The 22,090-nt window shown below is 42.4% G+C and overlaps 1 protein-coding gene across 17 annotated transcripts in view; it reads left to right on the forward strand.

Moving 5' to 3' along the window:
• The window catches only part of CFAP221 (cilia and flagella associated protein 221), a 112,568-nt gene that overhangs the window by 51,963 nt on the left and 38,515 nt on the right, over positions 1-22,090 (forward strand). For all 17 annotated transcript variants that reach the window (XR_010149697.1, XR_010149696.1, XR_010149698.1 and 14 more), the window contains 7 exons: positions 5,043-5,202; positions 8,505-8,625; positions 8,709-8,820; positions 9,014-9,122; positions 12,339-12,426; positions 15,489-15,578; positions 19,455-19,553. Coding sequence is in view for 8 of the 17 variants with exons in the window: in XM_001156763.6 (XP_001156763.3) it covers positions 5,043-5,202; positions 8,505-8,625; positions 8,709-8,820; positions 9,014-9,122; positions 12,339-12,426; positions 15,489-15,578; positions 19,455-19,553 (779 nt within the window). In the remaining 9 variants the exon portion in view is untranslated. The remainder of the gene's footprint in view (positions 1-5,042; positions 5,203-8,504; positions 8,626-8,708; positions 8,821-9,013; positions 9,123-12,338; positions 12,427-15,488; positions 15,579-19,454; positions 19,554-22,090) is intronic.

The following is a 22,090-nucleotide window of genomic DNA, read 5'->3' on the forward strand; positions in this document are numbered from 1 at the left end:
GGGCACAGGCCTTCCCCTCAGGAAGGAGCTGAGGTTGGCTCAGATGGGTGGTGACCTTGGAGATGGTGAGGGACAGATGATGGAGTGAATGGGCTCCAGCAGTGGGTGGCTGGGGGGTGCGCTGCACTTCCTGCAGCTCCTAGAGCAGGCTCTGAAGCCCCTCCAGTCGCCCTGCCCTCCATGGGTGCTGTCTCCGCGATCATAGGCACCAATGCCTGTGTGCTGCACACATTGCTCCTGGCCAGCAGCTTATATACTTGATGGAAAAGGAATTCCTGGCCTGGCATCCTCCCCAGCATCCTCCACTCAGACTCCTTCTCCACATCCCCCCATCAGTACAGGCACAGCCCTCAGGTTGTCTGGTGTTGCAGCCGAGGTCTGCATTTTGGATATTTGATGAACAGGGATGAAACAGAAAGTTAGTGGATTCCAAAAGACTTAATTTTACCACTTATTTCTAGTTCCAGTCAAAAAAGCTTGCAGGAGGGAGAAAGGAATAAAAGATTAAAATAAGTACTAGGGATTGTTAGCGTCTCAGTATGTGCACCACACGTGTCTTCATCTGCTATGGCTGAGCAGGGCTTGTTCTTCCCGGGAAATTTAGACATGAACGGTATCCAAAAGCCCTCAGGGCTTCTCTTTCACCTCTTCATGATAAGTGTCCAGGCCTATGTTTTAAAATAGACCTTGTAGAGGCCGCTGAGTCCTTGTCTTCTGAGCTGTGGATCGCCTGCACTTGGCACTTTTGTGGCGCAAAAGGAAGACCTAGTGCTTTGGGACCCTCATCCCAGTGATTTGGCATCGTGAGGCAATTGCCTCTTCCTGTGTAAGAACTCAAGCGGGTCAAGTGTAAGTTTTTCAAAGAAATATTTCTTCTTTCTGATATTTTAAAGACAATTTAATACACAATAAATTGTTTCTTGTTTTATTTAGCATAAGGATTGAGAAGGCCACATTTATAGGACACACACTACGTACCAAGCACTATCCCAGACCCTGTACATTATTTTCTCCTTTAAGCCTTGTCTCATTTTACAGATGAGAAAACTGAGCCTCAGCTAAGGTAGCCAAGCGGAGTTACACAATTCATGTATAATCAAGCAAGGTCTAAGTCAGGGTCTGTGTGGTCCTGGGGCCTCTCTCTTGCCCACACTCCCTGGGCCGCAGCAGAGGCTGTGGAGTGTTGCCACTGTGAGTGGGATGGTAGCCCTCCTTTCTGTAATCCAGTGAATCGAAAGCATTGTTAGAATGTGGATGATTTTAAAGCTAAATAGCTATTAATTTCCCAACATTAGCTTTGAGAGATCGAGTAGTTTACCCAAAGTCATCAAGCTAGAGGAACCCTAAATCTTGGAATATTAAAACCAATACTTATAATGTTACCAGTAGAGGGTGTCCAGGTTCTTGGCGTTTTGAACAAGGAATTGGACAAAATACACAAAGCAAGGAAAGAGCCAAGAAAAGCAGAAATTTACCGAAAAACGAAAGTGTACTCCACAGGGTGGGAGCCAGTGAGCATAGGGCCTCAAGAGCTCTGTTATAGAATTTTCTGGGGTTTAAATACCCTCTAGAGGTTTCCCATTGGTTACTTGATGTGCACCCTATGTAAATGAAGGAGTAACCCCCAATCAGAGGCTGAAGTGAAGTTACAAACTTAGACTCCTATGCTTTGGTTGCTTTCTGCAATCAATCAGAGATACTTTCAATTTTCCATCTGCCGCGCAGAAAATGTGGGGGGTTTTACAAAGGGAGTAGCCTCCAGTCCTTTTGTTGCTTAGGTGTGGAGAGTTGGGTTTTTCTTTCTGATTTAGTTCTAGGAGGTCAGCATGAATCAGCCTTAGGTTCCTTGTCTCCAGACTCTTTTCTGCCTCAATAACACCTTAAGTATGTGGCTCGAATGGCTCTATGACAATTTAGGGAGAGTGATCTGTACTTTTTGAGATCTTTGAAGAAAAAATTATTTTAAAATTAAATAATTTTACAGCGTTAGTACAGTGTTATAGTAACACTGTCTGGACATGGGAAAGAAGAAATTTTTTTTACTGTTCCCCATCCTGGGCCTCACTGCCATAACAAGTAATGTGCTTTTGTTTTTCTGTCTCCTTTTAATAACTTTTCATACTTTTGCACATGCTTTATATAATTGTAGTCCAAGTGAAGACACAGTGGTATTTCCTCATGACTTCATTTATTTCACTGTATTATTTTTCAGTGCTGTTACTTTTTCTTTATGATACCCATCGTATTGATAAACTAGGGTGTTCTTAGCCTTCAGTTGATTTCTGAGTTTTTTCCTCTTCTCTCTGTCTCTGCTCACCACCCTCCATGTCCTGTGATTCCACATTACCCCTGGTTATGTTAAGGGTGGTGATCTGAAATTGACCAGATGAAATTGGCCTGGAGCATAAGAGAGCAATTTGGGGTGGGGGGTGCCCTTCTCACTTTAAAAGCATGAAACATACTCTCCTTTGTGCCACTGTTAGTTTTGGCTGAGCAGTAAGCTGTAACTCCTTGGCACGCCTTTTACAGCTGCTAACATTTGACGATCTGCTGCTCCCTGTGTTAACTGGCATCCCTGTTAATGGAAAAAGCAGTGTACTCTGGTTGCCTAGACTACACCTTCACAGTGTGCTTTATGTATTAGGTCTGAGCTGGCAGCACTTAAAAATAAATCAGCCGGGTCAAGGCAAACATTAATCCTTGCTTCCAGAGCTTGTCTTTATTTTTTTAAGTTAATGAGCTAGAGCAGAAGCAATAGAATGCTTTTATTTTAGAGCCCCGGGTCAATTTATGGGTTAAAGGGGGTTATTTTCTGACCAAGTGGGTGGTCAAAGTATTGAAGCCCCACACATGATGGAGAGTCACAGTTTCTATCCAGCTGGTCTTAGGTTGGCTGATGGACCCAAGGTCTTTTGCTGATTCCCTCCTCCCTGCAGTGGATTCTAGGGTCACTAGTGGGTATCATTGAAAGAGTTTGACTTCTGCTCTCAGGAAATTGACGAAGACCTATTTCTAAAGCACTGTGCTGGGGATCCAGGAAGATATAAAAGGTATGGGGCTGGTGTCTGCCTTATGAGCTTGATACCTAGTTGGGAGACAGGGAAATTTTGAAAGGTAACACATCAAGGGAACGAGTTCAGTAGGGCTGACTGAAGGTTCCTGTGGAGGGAGAGGCATAGGGAGTTTGGTGTAATATATAGGTTGATATAGGCTTTTAAGTTTGGGTTCATTCACTCATTCAACGAGAATTTATTGTGCTGGGAATGCAATAATGAGCAGGTGCCTGCTTTCCTAAAATTTACACTCTAACTAGGAGAAGGCAGATGGTAAATGCAATAATTTCCGGGAGTAGGATGAAGCTAAAAGAAAATCTGGAGAGAGTTCTTCAGGCCTAGGGAATTGCAAGTGCTGAGCCAGTGCACAGTGCAGAGCCAGCAGGAGCCAACGAAAAGGGATTAGAGCCAAGGCCCTTTCGTTCTCATACTCCTGCTCCCACCTCTCCTCACAAGGGGGGCCTTTCCTTTCCACCCACTTGCTTCCTCCTGCCTGTTGGTATTCATGTCTTGACTTTGTATTTTATGTTCATTTGTTTATTTATTTACGTTTTGCTGTCCCCCACTAGAATGTAAACTGTGAGATCTGGGATTTGTTTTGTTTATTGCTCTAACTTTAGTGCTTAAAACAGTGCCTGGCACACTTATTAAGTGCTTATTAAGTAAGCACTTAATAAGCACATGAATGGGTGAAGGAAAGGCCCATGTGGTTGGGCACAGGGAGAAGGGAGGGTAGCACAAGATTCAGGAAGTGGATGGATGCAAAGGAGGGCATGTTTGGGGGGACTGTGCGAGGCCTCTGCAGGGACAGTGGGAGGACCAGATGCACAAGGGCAGACAGTCTCATCTAGAAAGCAAACCTAAGAGCCTTCAGTGGAAGTCAGAACATTCGTCCTCCAGTTTACATTCTAGTTGGGGACAGCAATAAGTAAATAAATAAATAACATTGATCCTCCCTTTCTTCGCTTTTTCTCTCCACATTTGTTAGCACTTACTATGTTCCAAGCCCTGTTGGCACCAGAGATACAAAAGAGGAATTAGGCACAGTGTGATATTTGACTCTGGGGAGAATAACAGTCCATCCTAAAGATTTGAAAAGAAAGAATCAAATTATACAAAGAAAGAACTGAATTATTTGAACACAAACTTGTATGTGCGTTCCTAGCTTTTCCTGTTGCTTACAGCATTAATATTGACATCTGGTAATTTGCTTACAGATGATAGTTCTGGGAATTCATGTCTGAATCGCTAATGCAGATTGATGTGTATGTATTTGTAGAAGTGACACAATCAAATAATTATTGTAAAGGATTAATATAGTAATTAATAAATAAGATCAATGTAAACATGCAGAAGTTGATTCACATGTATTTAATGAAAAAGCTACATAAGGATAATAGAAATACTGTGCTTGTGCTTAGCATGGGAAGAATGTACAGTTGACCCTTGAACAGCATGGATTTGAATTGCATGGGCCCACTTATATTCAGACTTTTTTCAGTAAAAGTTAAACCGAGTGTGCCTGCCTCTTCTTCCACCTCTTCCACCTCTTCTGCCTCTACCACCCTTGAGACAGCAAGATCAATCCCTCCTCTTCCTCCTCCTCAGCCTATTCAACACGAAGACAAAGAGAATGAAGACCTCTGTGATGATCCACTTCCACTTAATGAATAACAAATATATTTTCTCTTCCTTATCATTTCCATAATGACATTTTCTTTTATCTGGTTTATAGTAAAAATACATATAACATATACAATATGTGTTAATTGACTGTTTATGTTATCTTTAAGGCTTCTAGTCAACTGTAGGCTATTAGTTAAGTTTTTGGGAAGCCAAAAGTTATGTGTGGATTTTCAACTGTGTGGGGAGTCAGTGCCCCTAATCTCCGTGTTGTCAGAGGGTCAGCCATATTTGTGTGTGTGTCAGCCTGTGACTGGACTTGGCAAGAAGAGAGGGTATCACATTTTCTCATTTCTTTCCTCTCAGGAATAATTCCGGCTAATGGGAAGATGACTGTGACTATTAAGTTTACACCCTTTCAGTATGGGACTGCACAAATAAAAATGCAGTTATGGATTTCGCAGTTCAACTCTCAACCATACGAATGTGTCTTCACCGGAACGTGCTATCCCAACATGGCCTTACCGTATGGCGTCTTTGCAGTGTTTTTGTTTATTTTTAACCCTTTTTTGAAAATCCAAGTCTTCCTTTCTTCCATTCTGTCTTTCTTGTAAAAGAATGTCATCAAAAACTTATTTAAAATGATGAGCCAACATAAGATATACTTTAAAACATAACAGAAATATAGAACATATCTATGCTAGTAGCAGGAGTTGCTTCTGACAAGAAGGGAAGAAACAAGAAAAAGGGATTTTTGAAGGACATGTTTTTTCACTGATCACTACTGGTGCACTGTTGGAATTTTTTTTACCATATGCGTGTCTTATTGCCTAGTCAAAAATGTAAACAATAGGGCCAGAACAACATAACTGTTTTTAAGGTTTCCATATAGCATTTTAATTAATTGAGTCCCTGCTGTTTGCAGTGCCCATTGCAAAGCTCAGTGGGAAATGGCCCACAACCTCAAGAGACCAAAATGAGTCATATAACAAGTGATTTCACATGAGGCAGTGACAGAAATGTCTGAAAAACAGAAATGTTTGAAAAACACAGGAGGTTTTTCAAAGCACCATCAGACTTCAAGTCAGAGTAAAGATGTGAAATGGGATTAAGTTGTGCTTCATAACAAATCCTTTCTGAACTTCCATTTCCATTTGAATATGAGCTTGTACTTTTATATGTCAGTACCTCTGGTTAACATCATGATTTTTTTCTTATACCCGAGATTTTTATATAAATGTTAAAAGTTGCTGGGTATGGTGACTCACGCCTGTAATCCCAGCACTTTGGGAGGCTGAGGCGGGTAGATCACCTGAGGTCAGGCTTTCAAGACCAGCCTGGCCAACATGGGGAAACCCTGTCTCTACTAAAAATACAAAAATTACCTGGGCGTGGCGGCGTGTCTGTAATCCCAGCTACTTGGGAGGCTGAAGCAGGAGAATCGCTTGAACCTGGGCGGCAGAGGTTGCAGTGAGCCGAGATCACGCCACTGCACTCCAGCCTGGGTGCCAGAGCGAGACATCATCTCAAACAAACAAACAAAAAAGTTGTCACAGTATAAATACCAATCTTAGAAGATTCTGACAATTATTTTGAAAATGATGGGGAAATATCTTGGTTTTCCTCTTCTTTGCGCATGGATACACATCACATATTGACATCATTAAGCATATTACAAGTGGAGTAGCAACCTTATATCAAAATATGAACTCACTCCATGATATCTTAGATATTTATATCATGATTTTTCTTCCTAAAAATTCAAAGCAGCCTAAGTCAACTGTAGGATATTAGTGTGGCCTGCTGAACCCAAATCCTGCAAATAACCATCGTTGAAATCACTCGGCAACAAACAAGTAGAACTGAACACAAATTTTAAAACTGCTGATTTTTCTGGTGGCAAATAAGCAGGTGAGCAAAATGGTGTTTGCCACTTCACATCAGGTGCTACAATACTCAAATGACTTTCTTAAAGACATAACGTGAGTGCGATTTTTATTTGTATATCCTTCCATGGCTGTGCTTTTACATGCACGACAGCATTGTATGACAGAAGCACCATACAAATGCAGGTGTACGCTATTTCTAAATTATTATGTTATCTTATCTGGTATACTCTTGACATTGTCAAGGACTATGTCTTAAGATCTGCATGTCTCTCCGAACTGCAAATAATATTATAACATATAAATTCTATCATGAAGGGAAAAAAACTAGCTGTAGTTTCTGAACAGGAAAAAATACTGGCTGTAGTGCTCTCTGAAATTTTCATAGATTGCTTTCTTCATTTCATTATAGGGTGTGTGATAGACTTACTCATGTCTAAATTTGGCACTGCCAAATTCCACATGTAACTGATTTATCATTTTCTTAGACCTCTTCATTTCCGTCATCGACGTTGAGGATATTGTTTAGGAGGCTGCTTTTTAACGCCCCCAGGTTTAGTTGCTCCCCAATATTTAACAGCAGAGGTGCTGTCAAGGCTCCGCTGAGACAGGGATGCTGAACCTCAGTTCGCTACCTGGCTAAACACCTCACCCTGCACATCAGAGCATGTCGGTGGGTGTGAGTCTTACCAAGGGACAGGTTCTCCCATGCCCTGGGTTGTAAGGATGCTCTTACATGAGAGACGTTAAATTTGAGGTTGCTAACATAAGTTCCATACAATGCAACCAGGCCTGTTCAGTGGGTGGTCAGCAAATACATATTAACTGTCAGAGTGAGTGAATGTTCACCTCTTTTTATCTTATTTTTGTACTGTCATGGAAAACAAGTGTTTATCCTATAAAACAATTGTCCACACATCGTTGCTTAAAGAAATGCTTCCCCTAAGCTATTATGCCAAATTGGTACCGAACAAATAAATTTTAAAATGGTTATTTTCAAAATCATAACTTTGCCTTATGTTGCAGAAAAATATAACTATTTAGATAAAAATAATTTCTAAAAAAAGAAAAAAGAAATGCTTCAAAGGTAGCATTTCTGAATAGAACACAGTTCTACTGCATCTCATAACAGATAACCTGAATAGCTTCTGCGGGCTATTAGCTGCACTATCTCTAACTACCCATGTCCAAAGTCAGTTTCTAATTACAGAAAAGATCCCAAACATTAGTCTGAGTCTCTTTTTGAAACATCTTGCTACAAACAATTGGCATAATCATTCTTTTACTAGGAAGATAAATCAAGGTAAGATTTTTTTAAATGTAATAAATCTAGCTATTGAAAACCAACAGGCTAGAAATTGATTGTGCTAGACCTTGAGAGCATTTTTCAGCATGTCATGTTTTCTGTCAGTATGTTCTTTAAGAATGTAAGGCAATGTAATCCCAGCACTTTGGGAGGCAGAGGCCGGTGGATCACAAGGTCAAGAGATCGAGACCATCCTGGCCAACATGGTGAAACCCCGTCTCTACTAAAAATACAAAAATTAGCTGGGTGTGGTGGTGCACACGTGTAGTCCCAGGTATGCGGGAGGCTGAGGCAGGAGAATCACTTGAACCTGGGAGGCAGAGGTTGCAGTAAGTCATGATCATGCCACTGCACTCCAGCCTGGCAACAGAGTGACACTCCATCTCCAAAAAAAAAAAAAAAAAAAAGAATGTAAGGCAAAAAAAACCGTTGGTGGGCAATTTTGATATCGCTGATTATACTCTAATGCACGGACGTCACATTTATTTTAGTAGACCACTGTTGGGGCACACATTTATTTTCAGTTTAGGTATAATAAGGGACTTCAAGTTGTGGTGTTATCAGAAGGAACATAAAACATTAGGAACCTTGAGTTAATGGCTTATTTACTAATCTAACACTTGTTTTAACCTATAGATTAGAAGAGTTTGAAAGGTTGAATACCCTTTCTAAGAAAGTAAACGTTCCTCCAGAAAAAGCAATGATGCATATAAATTTTCACCGACCGCCAGCGAAGCCGAAGCCTCAGAAGTTGAAGGTACGGTGGGCCTTGTCCTTGGTGCGACGAAAGGGTGACAGAGCGGCAGACTAACTGATTTCCCTATTGATTTGGTCTCTTAGGAAATTGAGTACCAGAACCTCAGATTTCCAGTAGATTTATCGAATCCATTTGCTGTGGCAACTGTTTTAAACCAAGAACCAGGAAAATTGAAGATTAAAGAATTAAGAGAAGGTAACCAGTTGATTGGCCATAAAGCAGCCCCTGAGCAGAATATGAAAGAGTTATTGCTGGTCACACTGATTACCTATGAACAACAAAATTCAGTTAGATTGCTGTTAAGCCCCGCCATTAGACATGTGTTTTTCTCTCTGCCCATGATTTTAATCTGATTACTGGTATAAACATTGTCTGCTCCTGCCTTCAGTTTTGGACCAGGGCACTGAAATTTCAAAAACGAGACAGATGAAGGAGGCACTCTTTGAACAGAAAGTCAGACAGGACATTCACGAAGAGATGGAAAATCATCTTAAGTGGTAAATATTGAGCAATTATTTGTATCAAGTGACAGTACAGTTATTTTTAGGTGATGATCTTTTATAAATGAGAGACGGTAAAACGTAATAACCTTTTAGGTACTTTGGAGAGTTTAATGATTGTTTCGCTGCCAGTGGTCCTTCAGTAGGAAGCTTCTATTAGGAATAAATATATGTGACCAAACCACGCTGTTTCCCAAGTGTGACCAGTGGCAGGACCAGAGTGAATTGTGGGAGATGCTCCCTGCTCCTGCTGGCCACTGCTGCTGGCACCCCCTCACCCCAGGACAGATCTGGGTGCCTTGGGCACCCCCAATCTCACCCCCATCATCCTCCACCTCACCAGGAGCCCCTGTGCCTTGGGCTGTGTGCCCCAGAGGCCTTCTGGGTAGCCCAGTGGGGTGAGGCTCTGGGGGGCTCCTAATGGAGGTTTTTAAACTGAGATGTGAGAATTCTTGTGCTTCTGTGCCCAAATTAGAAACTGGTTCACAATTTTTTTTTTTACCAGATCAGATATGTACAGATTTAGCTGAAAAGTAAACTCTTTTTTTTGAGAAAGGGTGTCACTCTGTCACCCCAGCTGGAGTGGTCACATAAAAAAGATATGGTCACATAAAAAAGTGCATATAAATGTTCATAGCAGCATTATTCATAATAGTCAAAAAGTGGAAACTACTGAAATGTCCAGTAACTGATAAATGAACAAGCAAAATGTTGCATATCTAAGGTTATGGTTATGCAACATTTGCATATTTCAGTGTTGCATATTTCAGTGTCACATCATGGCCGGCTGCACCCCCAGCCTCCCAGCCTAAAGTGATCCTCCCTCTTCAGCCTCCCAAGTAGCTGGGAGCACAGGTGCATGCCACCATGCCCAGCAATTTTTTTTTTTTTTTTAGAGATAGGGTCTCACTATGTTGCCCAGGTGGGACCCAAACCCCTGGGCTCAAGTATTCTCCTGCTTGACCTCCCAAAGTGCTGAGATTACAGGTACGAGTCCCCATGCCTGAGCTAAAGTAAACTGGGCTGAAAAAGAGACTCTTGGAGAGTGTCATTGAGAGGCTGCCTACTCCATGACCCAGGCTCCACCCTTCCCGACACATGAGAACACGCCCTCACCTGAAGCCCTCTGAAGGTGCCCACTGGGCTGCTCCCCTGTCTCTGGGGAATAGCCCTTGTTTCCATCAGAAATCCCTTCTGCCTCAGCTTAAGTCTATAGTTATGGTCCCGCCTCAGTTAACGGGAAGTACTCCAAGGAACTGAAAATTTTATGTTTATAAACACCTTTTCCCTATTATGAAAAACAGGTAGGTCATCATTGTAGGAAACCTGAAAACATGTTTTTTTACATATAGAGAAGGAAAAAAAAATCACGGTGATGCCCCCAGTCAACAGTGACCAGTGACCACTGTCAGTACTGGTGTTTTTGTTCTTTCTGTGCATCTCTGTATCAGACTTGAAGTCACATCCCAAATCCCTTTCTGAATGCTGTGTTGTTCCTTTAATATTTTTCCCAACTTTTTATGTTGAAAGATCTTAAACTGACATACACTTGACCTCGGTTCACTAATTGTTGACATTATGACACATACACTTCCCCTCACTCCACACGCATGCACACACACACCTGCATGCACCTTTTTCCCCTGAGCCATTTACAGATAAATTGCAAATATCAGGGAGCTTCACCCCAAAATACTTCAGTATGTAGCTCCTAAGAACAAAGACATTCTCCAACATTGTTATAATCACTTCCAAGAGATTTCACACTGATAGAATAATATTATCTAATAATCAGTCTTATGGGCAAATTTAGCCAGTTGTCCCAAAATGTACTGTATACCTAGTCTTTTTAAAAGTATTTATTTTAAATTTTATAAAAATAAAATAGAGACAGGGTTTTGCCACATTGCCCAGGCTGGTCTCAAACTCCTGACCTCAAGCAATCCACTAGCCCTGGCCTCCAAAGTGCTGGGATTACAAGTGTGAGTCACCACACCCGGCCCGTACCTGGTTTGTTTTTGTTTTGTTTTTGAAGAGAGGTATCTGGAGTCCAGTCAAAGATCATACCATTTGTATTTAGCTTTCATGTCCCTTTAGTCTCCTCTAACCTAAAACAGTTCTCTAGAACATCCTTCCACCTCCACTTTAAAAATCATAACTATTATTTATTTAAGATATGTGCTGGGTTTCGTGATGAATACATTGCATATTCGTTTCTTTAAATTGTGATAAAATTCATCATTTTAACCAGTTTAAAGTATATTGTGCAGAGGTTTTTAGTAAATCCACAATGTTGCATGACCATCACCACTACTCAATCCCAGAACATAGGCATCACTAGAAAAAGAAACCTCATACCCATTATCAATCACTCCCCACTCCCCACCCCCTGGAGCCCCTGGCAACCACAATCTACTTTCAGTCTCTATGGATTTGCCCACTCTGGACATTTCATATAAAGGGAATCACAGAATACATAGTCTTTTGTGACTGGCTTCCTCCACTTAACATGTTTTTAAGATTCATCCACATCATAACATGTGTTAGTACTGCATTCCTTTTTATGGCTGAATAATCTCATTGAATGGATATGCAACATTTTGCTTGTTCATTCATCAGTTACTGGACATTTCAGTAGTTTCCACTTTTTGACTATTATGAATAATGCTGCTATGAACATTTATATGCACTTTTTTATGTGACCATATCTTTTCAGTTCTCTTAGGTACATACCTAGGAGTGGAACTGCTGGGTCATATGGTAACTCTATGTTTAACTTTTTGTGGTGCCACCAAACTGTTTTCCATGGTGGCCAAACCATTTTACATTCCCACTAGCAACATATGAAGGTTTCTCCACTTGCTCAGCAATACCTGTTATTTTCCATTATCATCATCATCATCATCATAGCCATCCCAGTGGGTGTAAAGGGGTGTATTGTTGTGGCTTTGATTTGTATTTCCCTAATGATTTAGAAGGTTGAGCATCCAGATGTTGTTATTCATAACTATTTAAGATAAGCTTAACTTTGTAGAACACATTATTCATCTTAGTTATGTTGCTGAAGCCTCTATAACTTCTCTATCGCATGTGTCTCCTCCAGCATCTCAGGGTTCCTTTTCAGTTTTGGAATATAGTGAAATATTCCATCCTAAAGTTGACTCTGGTATTCTGATGGGTTCTGGACACAGTTGTTTTTTTTTTTCTCCCCAGGCAGGTGCACCTTGGTAAAGATCCTATGTCTTTTAAACTTAAAAAAGAGCTTACTGAAGAGTGGCAAAAAGCATGTGCCAAGTATAAGGTCAGAGTTACTGCTAATTTGCTATCATTTGTTTCGCTAGATGTTTTTAAATTCCTACTATATGCAAGATGCCAGGTGGAGGAAAACCCACAGTTAAGCTGGGAGTGGGAAAGGCTGATGACAAGTAAATTGTCAACCATAAATCAAGACTGGCTATAAATGTCACCAGAGACCTATACTAAGTTTTGTGGGGATTCAGAAGCCAGAGAGGAGAGAGAATTCATCTGATTGGGATGCTTCCTGGAAGACATTGTATAATTTTTTGAAAAGTAGCAAAGAGGACAAAGGCATTCACATGGAGGGAATGGCTCAAATTCGAGCTGGAATTTTGGGTTGGGGTCCCCTGTCCCATGATCTACAGAGCATGAAGACAAAAGAGACCCAAAGTTGGTAACCAGGACCCACATCAGAGACAGATGCAAATGATAGTCCCAAGTCAGAGACCCTCAAAGGGGCTGAGCAGAAAAAGGGAAAGTGGGCTGAGGGGAGTGGGACCACACCTGGGGTGCCAAGATAGCCCCTGTAGGTTCAGGGATGGGAACTGTGGGACTGTGCAGCACCCATGGCCTCACCATGCTTTGAAGATGGTTGTTACCTACACACAGGTGCAGAGAACACTGAGGACAAGTCCACAGTGGCTAAAACACAGGATACACATGGGCCAGAGGAGACAGGAGTCTGCTGGGGCTCTGTGTCTGAATTTAATTGGTAGGACTTGCAGAATGATCACATATTATATTAATTGGCTCAGACTGCCATAACAAAGTACCACAGGCTGGGTGGCTTAACACAGCAGAAATTTATCTTCTCATAGTTCTGGAGGCTGGAAGTCCAAAATCAAGTTCTCAGCATGGTTGATTCCTTCTGAGAGCCATGAGTGAAGGATCCATTCCAGACCTCTCTCCTTGGCTTATCGGTGGCCACCTTCTCCTCATATCTTCATGTGGTCTTCCTCTTGTCTGTGTCCTAATCTCCTCTGATATAAGGACACCAGTCATTTTGGATTAAGACCGACTCTCACAGCCTCATTTTAACTTGGTCACTTCTTTAAAGACTCCATTTCTAAATACCATCACATGCTGAGTTCTAGGGGTTAAGGCTTCAATACAGGAATTTCGAAGGGACACAATTCAACCCATAACACAGATTTTTGAGCTGGGGAATGTGAGGTTCAGGTAGACTGACTTGGCAGCAGTGGATGGGAGGGATTGGGGAAAAACATTTTGTGTCAGATATGAATATGTTTCTCATAGAGAATGTACTTTTCTTTCTAGATTTGGAGTCCAACTAGATATTTAAATAAATTTGTCTTATTTTTCTTCATTTTTCATAAGACAAACAAAAGAATATAAAATCATTACATTGGTAAATCTTTGCATTTAGGAAAAGCACATATTAGATGTGCATTTAAATTTAGTTCCACGTGGTCAGATTCTTTGCATGCTTTCTTAAAAACAAAACATCAAGTATTGTCTGTCAACCCAACAGTGGAATGCTGTTTTCTAACCTTTTTAAAGGTGAAGTTGGCACAGACATGCCCAGATCAGTCATTGTGGGCATTGAGGCTGTGGCTGCGGGCAGTGACAGCCAAGGAGCAGTCCCATCCTTAGCATGGCTCCTGGGGCAAGGAGGATGAGCAGGCAGCCCAGACGCCCTGGAATATGGGAGATCAAACGTCTCAGGGACCCCATTCTGTGTGTCCAGGGGATTTTATCTGAGAGCTGAGTCCTGGCAGGTGACCCAGTGGCACGGAACTCCTGGAGGCCCCAGGCATGTGGTGGAAACAAAGAGGAGAAATGATGGGGGAAGGAAGGAGTTGGCCTCAGAGTGAGATGGCACAGCCCTCAAGGATGATGAGCTTTTACTCATCATCAAGTCAGCAGTGTCTCAATAAAGATATAATAAATCTCCCTTGCCATTATTCTAGCTAGTGATCTATTTGCCAGTCCCTTCTTTATATTGCCTATTTTATTTTACTCCTAATGCTGGTGGGGGTCTGGGTCTCCCCATGAAATCTGTACTTTGAACTTAATGTGTTCAGTCTCAAACTCAACTTCCCAATATGTGCCAATCAGAGCTAGGCAGCTCACCACCCTGGTGACAATAACACACCTCTCTTATTTCTGAGTAGGGTGTTAATGTGATGATCAGAATAGATTTATTCCAAATAAGTCTTTTAAAATTTTTATAAACAGTATACTTAAGAGCCAAGCTGGTTTTTGAAGTTACCCAACAAGCAATTAATAGAACACACAGATAGGCAAAAACTAACACCATCTGCGGAGTACGCAGTCCCCTTTCCCACCTGGGCAGACACATATAGACACTGAACCCAGCCCAGCCAGCCTACCCCAGGAGTCACTGTTGGCTCCTGGGAATAAGAAAAAGGGCCCAGGCGTCATCAGGGAAGCAGGCAGGTGAAGGAAGGAGAGCAGTCTGGGGTCACTCACCTCCAGGGAACCGCAGGTTGCTTTCCAGCCCAGGAAGACCTGTCAGCTTCCACCACCCAGGAGAAGGGAGGAATCCCCACATGCCTTCCTTAAAACCTGACACCTGGATAATCGACTCTGAGGAGCTTAAAACTTTACAGGGATGTTAAATGTCTTTTTAATGAAATTTGTATAGTCCCATAGTTACAGTGTCCTAAAATTCTTTCTATGAATGTTAAGTGTCTTGGAAATAATTTCCAAAGACACTATCTTTTAGTTATAAAAAGAAGGTATCTACTTGGGAGGCTGAGGCAGGAGAATGGCGTGAACCCGGGAGGCGGAGCTTGCAGTGAGCCGAGATTGTGCCACTGCACTCCAGCCTGGGTGACAGAGCGAGACACCGTCAAAAAAAAAAAAAAAAGAAGGTATCGAATCTGTGCTTCGATAAGAGCTCCCTATGTTTAAACAGTGTAATCATACTGATCTTTTTTACCCACTTGTGTTTCACCACTTCCAATGGGAACGTCATGGGTGGATTTGGCCAATTGCTTAATGGGTTTCTACAAGTTTTAAAGACAAATTGTTTTACGCATTTATATTCAACTTAAATTATTTTGATGATTAAAAACCCAGCTAGACAGAGGAGATCCTATTTTGGATGAGGAATTTCAGCGACTTAAAACAGAAGTTAGCCATAAACGGGTCGTTCGCAATCAAGAAGAGGTGGGTAACTTTCCTTTATTTAGAATCTGATTATTGGCAGCTCTTTAAATGCTTATTTTTTTAAATGCTAAACAATTTTATAGAAATCCTTTACCAAGAGATATTTAATACTTTTTAATTTGCATACATTTTCAGAATGTTACCATGTTTTTGCAAGTAAAGCATCAAAACTTGTAATTCATGTTTCTCTTGAAATGAACAGCACTACATACTTTGGCCACTCCTTTTCATCCCACTACTTTCTCATTTTAGATCTCCTTTTTGGTTTTCCTTCATTCTCCAAGCCCCTGTTCACAGGTCCGCAAGGTGGGTCCCTTGGCCTCTATTCATTATCCTCCTTCCCTTGGTAGAAAGGATACAAAGTCAGAAGTCAGAAGCCAGAGTCCTAGTTACAACTCTATGACAGATTTGGGACCTTGGCAAGCCTCTTGGCTGTGGTGCCTTACTGTTCTCAAATCTAAAATGAGTACTGTGGCCCCATCCACCTGATTATCTCTGTCTTGTAATATTAGTTCATTGTCACACTGCTATGAAGAAATACCCAAGGCTTGGTAATTTATAAAGGAAAAAGGTTTAATTGACTCATAGTTCTGAATGGCTGGAGAAGCCTCAGGAAACTTACAATCATGGCAGAAGAAGAAGCAAATACTTCCTTCTTTACATGGTGGCAGGAATGAGGAGAATGAAAACCAAGCCAAGGGGGAAGCTCCTTATAAAACCATCAGATCTTGTGAAAACTAAGTCACTATCATGAGAACAGGATGGGGGAAACTGCCCCCATGATTCAGTTATCTCTACCTGGTCCCTCCCATGACATGGGGATTATGGGAACTACAATTCAAGATGAGATTTAGATGGGGACATGGCCAAACCATATCATTCTGCCCCTGGCCCCTCCCAAGTCTCATGTCCTCACAATTTAAAACACAATCATGCCCTTCTATGAGGGTCATGTCTTGAATTATGGAAACTACAATTCAAGACTGGATTTGGGTGGGAACACAGCCAAACCATATCATTCCACCACTGGTCCCCCAAATCTCATGTCCTCACAATTTAAAACACAATCATGCCCTTCCAACAGTCCCCCAAAGCCTTAACTTATTCCAGCATTAACTCAAAAGTCTCAGTCCAAAGTCCTATCTGAGACAGGGCAAGTCCCTTCCACCTATGAGCCTGTAAAATCAAAAGCAAGTTAGTTACTTCCTAGATACAATGGGGGTACAGGCATTGGGTAAATATACCCATTCCAAATGGGAGAAATTGGCCAAAACAAAGGGGCTACAGGCCCCATGCAAGTCAGAAATTCAATAGGGCAGTCATTAAACCTTAAAGATCCAAAATTATCTCCTTTGACTCCATGTCTCACATCCACGTCATGCTGATGCAAGGGATGGGCTCCCATAGCCTTGGACTGCTTTGCTCCTGTGGCTTTGCAGGGTACAGCCTCCCTCCCAGCTGCTTTCACAGACTGGCATTGAGTGTCTGTGGCTTTCCCAGGTGCACAGTGCAAGCTGTCAGTGGATCTACCAGTCTGGGGTCTGGAGGATGGTGGCCCTCTTCTTACAGCTCCAGTAGGCAGTGCCCCAGTGGGGATTCCGTGTGGGGGCTCCAACCCTACATTTCCCTTTGTACTGCTCTAGCAGAGGTTCTACATGAGGGCTCTACTCCTGCAACGAACTTCTGCCTGCACATCCAGGTGTTTCCATACATCCTCTGAAATCCAGACAGAGTTTCCCAAACCTCATTTCTGGACTTCTGTGCACCCACAGGCTCAACACCATGTGGAAGCTGCCAAGGTTTGGGGCTTTCACCCTCTGCAGCCATGGCCTGAGCTGTACCTTGGCCCCTTTTAGTTATGGCTGGGACACAGGGCACTGAATCCCAAGACTGCATAAAGCAGCAAGGCCCTGGGCCCAGCCCACAAAACCATTTTTCCCTCCTAGGTCTCTAGACCTGTGATGGGAGGGGCTGCCATGAAGACCTCTGACATGTCCTGGAGACATTTTCCCCATTGTCTTAGTGATTAACATTTGGCACCTCATTACTTATGTAAATTTCTGCAGCTGGCTTGAATTTCTTCTCAGAAAATGGATTTTTCTTTTCTATTACATCATCATGCTGCTAATTTTCCAAACTTTTATGCTCTGCTTCCCTTTTAAGCATAAGTTCAATTCCAAACCATATCTTCGTGAATACATAAAACTGAATGCTTTTGACAGCACCCAAGTCACCTCTTGAACACTCTGCTCTTTAGAAATTACTTCTGCCAGATACCTAAATCATCTCTCTCAAGTTCAAAGTTCCACAGATCTCTAGGGCAGGGGCAAAATGCCCCCAGTCTCTTTGCTAAAACAAAGAAAGAGTCACCTTCATTCCAGTTCCCAACAAGTTCCTCATCTCCACCTGAGACCACCTCAGCCTGGACTTCATTGTCCATATTACAATCAGCATTTTGGGCAAAGCCATTCAACAAGTCTCTAGGAAGCTCCAAACTTTCCCACATTTTCCTTCTTCTTCTGAGCCCTGCAAACTGTTCCAATCTCTGCTTGTTACCCAGTTCCAAAGTTGCTTCCACATTTTCGAGTATTTTTATAGTAGCACCCCACTCCTGGTACCAATTTAGTGTATTAATTAGTTTTCACTCTGCTATGAAGAAATACCTGAGGCTGGGTAATTTATAAAGGAAAGAGGTTTAATTGACTCACAGTTCCACATGGCTGGGGAGGCCTCAGGAAACTTACAATCATAGCAGAAGGAGACACAAACACATCCTTCTTCTCATGGCTGCAGAAGCAAGAAGAATGAGAACCAAGTGAAGGGAGAAGCCCCTTACAAAAACCATCAGGTCTCTTGAGAACTAACTCACTATCACGAGAACAGGATGGGGAAAACTGCCCTCATGATTCAATTATCTCTATCTGATCCCTCCCACAACACCTGGGGATAATTAGAACTACAATTCAAGATGAGATTTGGGTGGGGACACAGCCAAACCATATCACTGGTTAAAAGTCCAACTTTTAATTTTAACGATGATAAAATTCTAATCTCCCACCTCCATCATTCTCACTTTTCTTTGCTAGGTTTGCCATATCTGAATTATTTTTACCACATTTCTCCCTGCCCTCCTCCTCACTAGGTTTATTCTGGCCACAAAGTCTTGCCAATGGCTCTTCCATGGGCCATATCAGAGTCCAACCTTTGGGTGTCCCCCATGACTAATCCAACAGGTTTTTCTGTCTGTATAACTGATCTTCTTCCCTCTCCTCTGCAGCTCATGGCATAAGCCAAAGTAAGACTGATTCCCTTCTGCTGTCTCTTTTTATATAATTTCCTTATTCAAGAACCTACAGTGCCTCAGACTCTGGCCAGCCTCACTATACCCGCAGACACTCTTTCCTCCTTATTCATTTACTAACTTAGATACACTGGTGCCCAGGACATGCAGGCACATGTGGGACAATACATGTGTCAGCGCTGGGCATGCAGGGCTGAGTAAAGTAGTCCTTCCCAGCCAGGGGATCTCACAGCCCACGCCTTTCAATTCTGGATGCACTGTCAGCACCACCACATGGGATTGGTGACTTTATTCTTCCTCAAAGTCACATGTGTTTGCTTGAGCTTTCCTAACTAGACTATAAGTTTCTTAAAACCCTAATCTTGTCTTCCACTTTCGGCCCCCAACTCAAGAAGTGTTCCTTATAATGCTGTGTACACTAAAAGTGCTTAATAAATAAGCACTTTTGCTCACTAAGCAATACAACAAATAAGTAACAACTTGATTTGGGATCAAACTCGAAAATGTTTTTATTAGATGTTTATGACAGGAGTTAAAATTTAAATGTAAGATGTGCCTATATTTTATATTCACAGAAAATCAAGGAATTTCATCCTACTTTTGATCCACTCATTAATAACACTTGGCTCAGCAGGTCCAGGGCACAAAAACGGTTTCAACAAGTAGCACGCAAGGTAAGTCTCAGCACCAGCTGGAAATGTTGATTTGTTTACTCATCAGCATAAGGAAATCAAGCAATGGTGGTTTGATAACACCTTTATTGAGATACGATTTACACACCATAAAATTCACCCTTGTAAAATATACGTCAGTCATTTTTAGTATATTTATAGAGCTGGGCAGCCATCACCCCTGTCTAATTTTAGAACATTTTTATCACCTCAAAAGGAAACTTGGTGCCATTTTCAGTCACTCTCCACTCCCTCCTCCCCACAGCCCCTGGCAACCAATAATCTACTTTCTGTCTCTACGGATTTGCCTTTTCTGGGCATTTCATATAAATGGAATCATACAATATGCAGCCTTTTAAAAAATCAATTTATAAATTTATAATTGACACATAATAGTTGTACATATTTGTGGGGCACAGTGTAATGTTTCAATGCATGTATACATTATATAAGAATCAAATCAAGATAATTACCATATCCATCACTTTAAACATTCAATACATGGCTTTTGGTAACTGCTTCTTTCATATAACTTATTTCGTAGGCTTGTACATATTTTAGCATGTATCAATACTTCATTCTTTTTATGGCTGAATAATATTCCATTGTATGGATAGACCACATTTTCTTTACCCATTCATCAGTTGATGAAAGTTTCAGTTGTTTTCACCTTTTGGCTATTATGAGTAAAAATGGGATATTGATCAGTTACTTCTAGGGAGAACAATTGAGAATGTCTGAGGGATCGTACCTCTAGCATCCAGGCTTAATGCATGCCTTTCAGAGTTGCCATCTCCCTTCTGTGGCTTCCTCACCCTCATGCTGGTCCTCCAGTGGCTTCCTGTTACCAGGATAAAACGAAGACTTCTGAGCCTCATATGCCAGTAAAGGGTGTCATGTGACCCCTGCTCTGGCCACAGCCACACCCCTCTAGCAGCCACTGTCCTCTCGTTGTCCCAGTCTGGTCTGCCACACACATCGTACTCATTCCCTGCTACTACCCCTGTGAACCTGCTCTCAGCTCTGACTATAGTGCCTCCCCAGCTCTGCTCCATGGGACTGCACCTGTCCTTTGGGCCAGCCTGAGTCCACTTTTCCTACAAGAGGCTGTCTTTGTGCACTTTAGTATTTAGGGATCTCCTCGGTGCCATGTGCTTCTTGTGCTGCCTGTAAATCTCTCATCTCTGTCACTTGTGTGTGACTTCCCTGGTGGGCAGGGCCACACTTGAAGCCAGGGAGAGCAGTGGATAAAGCCTGGGCTGTGGAGCAGACTGCCTGCACTAATTCCTGGTGCTGCTTCCTTGCACTTTCTGATCCTGGACAAGTTATATAACCACTGTGCCTTAGTTTCCTCACCTGAACACTGAGGAGAATAATGAGACCTGTCTCAAAGTGTTGTTGTGAGGATCAAATGAATGAATATATATAAGGGACTTCAAACGTTGTGTTACAGCTTGTCTTCCTGGCAGTCTTCTCAGCCTGGACTTGTGGCAGTCTAGGTAGAGGAAGGCAGAGATCACTGCCTTGGGGACCTACTCACCAGCTTCCAAGGCCCCATGACCCTCACCTATTTACCAGCCTCCAAGGCCCAAGAGCCAGTGTCCCTGGTAAGGCTTTCCCTGGGTGGTCTCTGCATATGTGCAAACAGAGTCCACCATGACATGCTCAGGGCAGGGAGGACAGTGGTAAGAAGAGGCAGCACAAAGCTGTGCTCCCAGGGAGGAAAGCACAGCCATTGACAATAGAAAAACAACAGCAAGAGACTGGCCAGACTGGCTTGTTGCTAATGGGACCACCTTGGTCCTTCTGCACTGAGCCTTCCAGCCTGAAAAAGGGTATCAGCAATGATGGGCTTTGTTCTGAGTGATGGCTCAGCCAGTTCCAAAGCAAGCCCTGTCAGTTCTATGTGCCAATGTGTCGCCAGCCAATGCTTTGCCTAATCTCCTCAACTACAGCCACAGACCAGGCTCCCAGCATCTCTCGCCTGGACCATGGCCACAGGCTCCCCTACATCCAGTGCCACGTGGCAGCCAGAGTTATGTTTGCAAAACTAAAAGGTGACAGTGTCTCTCCCCTGCTGAAACCCTCCGAAGATGTTCTGTAACCGTTGAAATAAAATACACAATTTTTATCAAGGCTACCAGGTCACATTGGATTTCTCTGTCCTTTAAACATGTCTCCTTTGTTCCGGCATCAGGACCTCTGCACTGGCTACCTCCTCTGCTCAGAACTCTCTTGCCAACATCTTTCCATTGTTGTCCTCTCACCATTCAAGCCTTGCATCACATCTCACCTCTGCAGAGGCCTTCCCTCATTATCCTTGCATAAGTGGGCAGGCATCCCACCTCCAGCCCCTCCGGTCATGGCCTCAGGCATTATCCTCTTATTTTCTTCAGGGTATTTATCTTGGTTTTTTCTCTTGGTATTTATTGTCATCCCACTTTGCCTCCTATACACACGTGGAATATCAGCTCCTTGTGGGCAGGACATTTATTTGCTCCTTACTGTATCTCCAGTGCCTTGCACAGGACAGGGCACTG

Source organism: Pan troglodytes, chromosome 13 (assembly GCF_028858775.2).
Source record: "Pan troglodytes isolate AG18354 chromosome 13, NHGRI_mPanTro3-v2.0_pri, whole genome shotgun sequence".
Taxonomy (NCBI): domain Eukaryota; kingdom Metazoa; phylum Chordata; class Mammalia; order Primates; family Hominidae; genus Pan; species Pan troglodytes.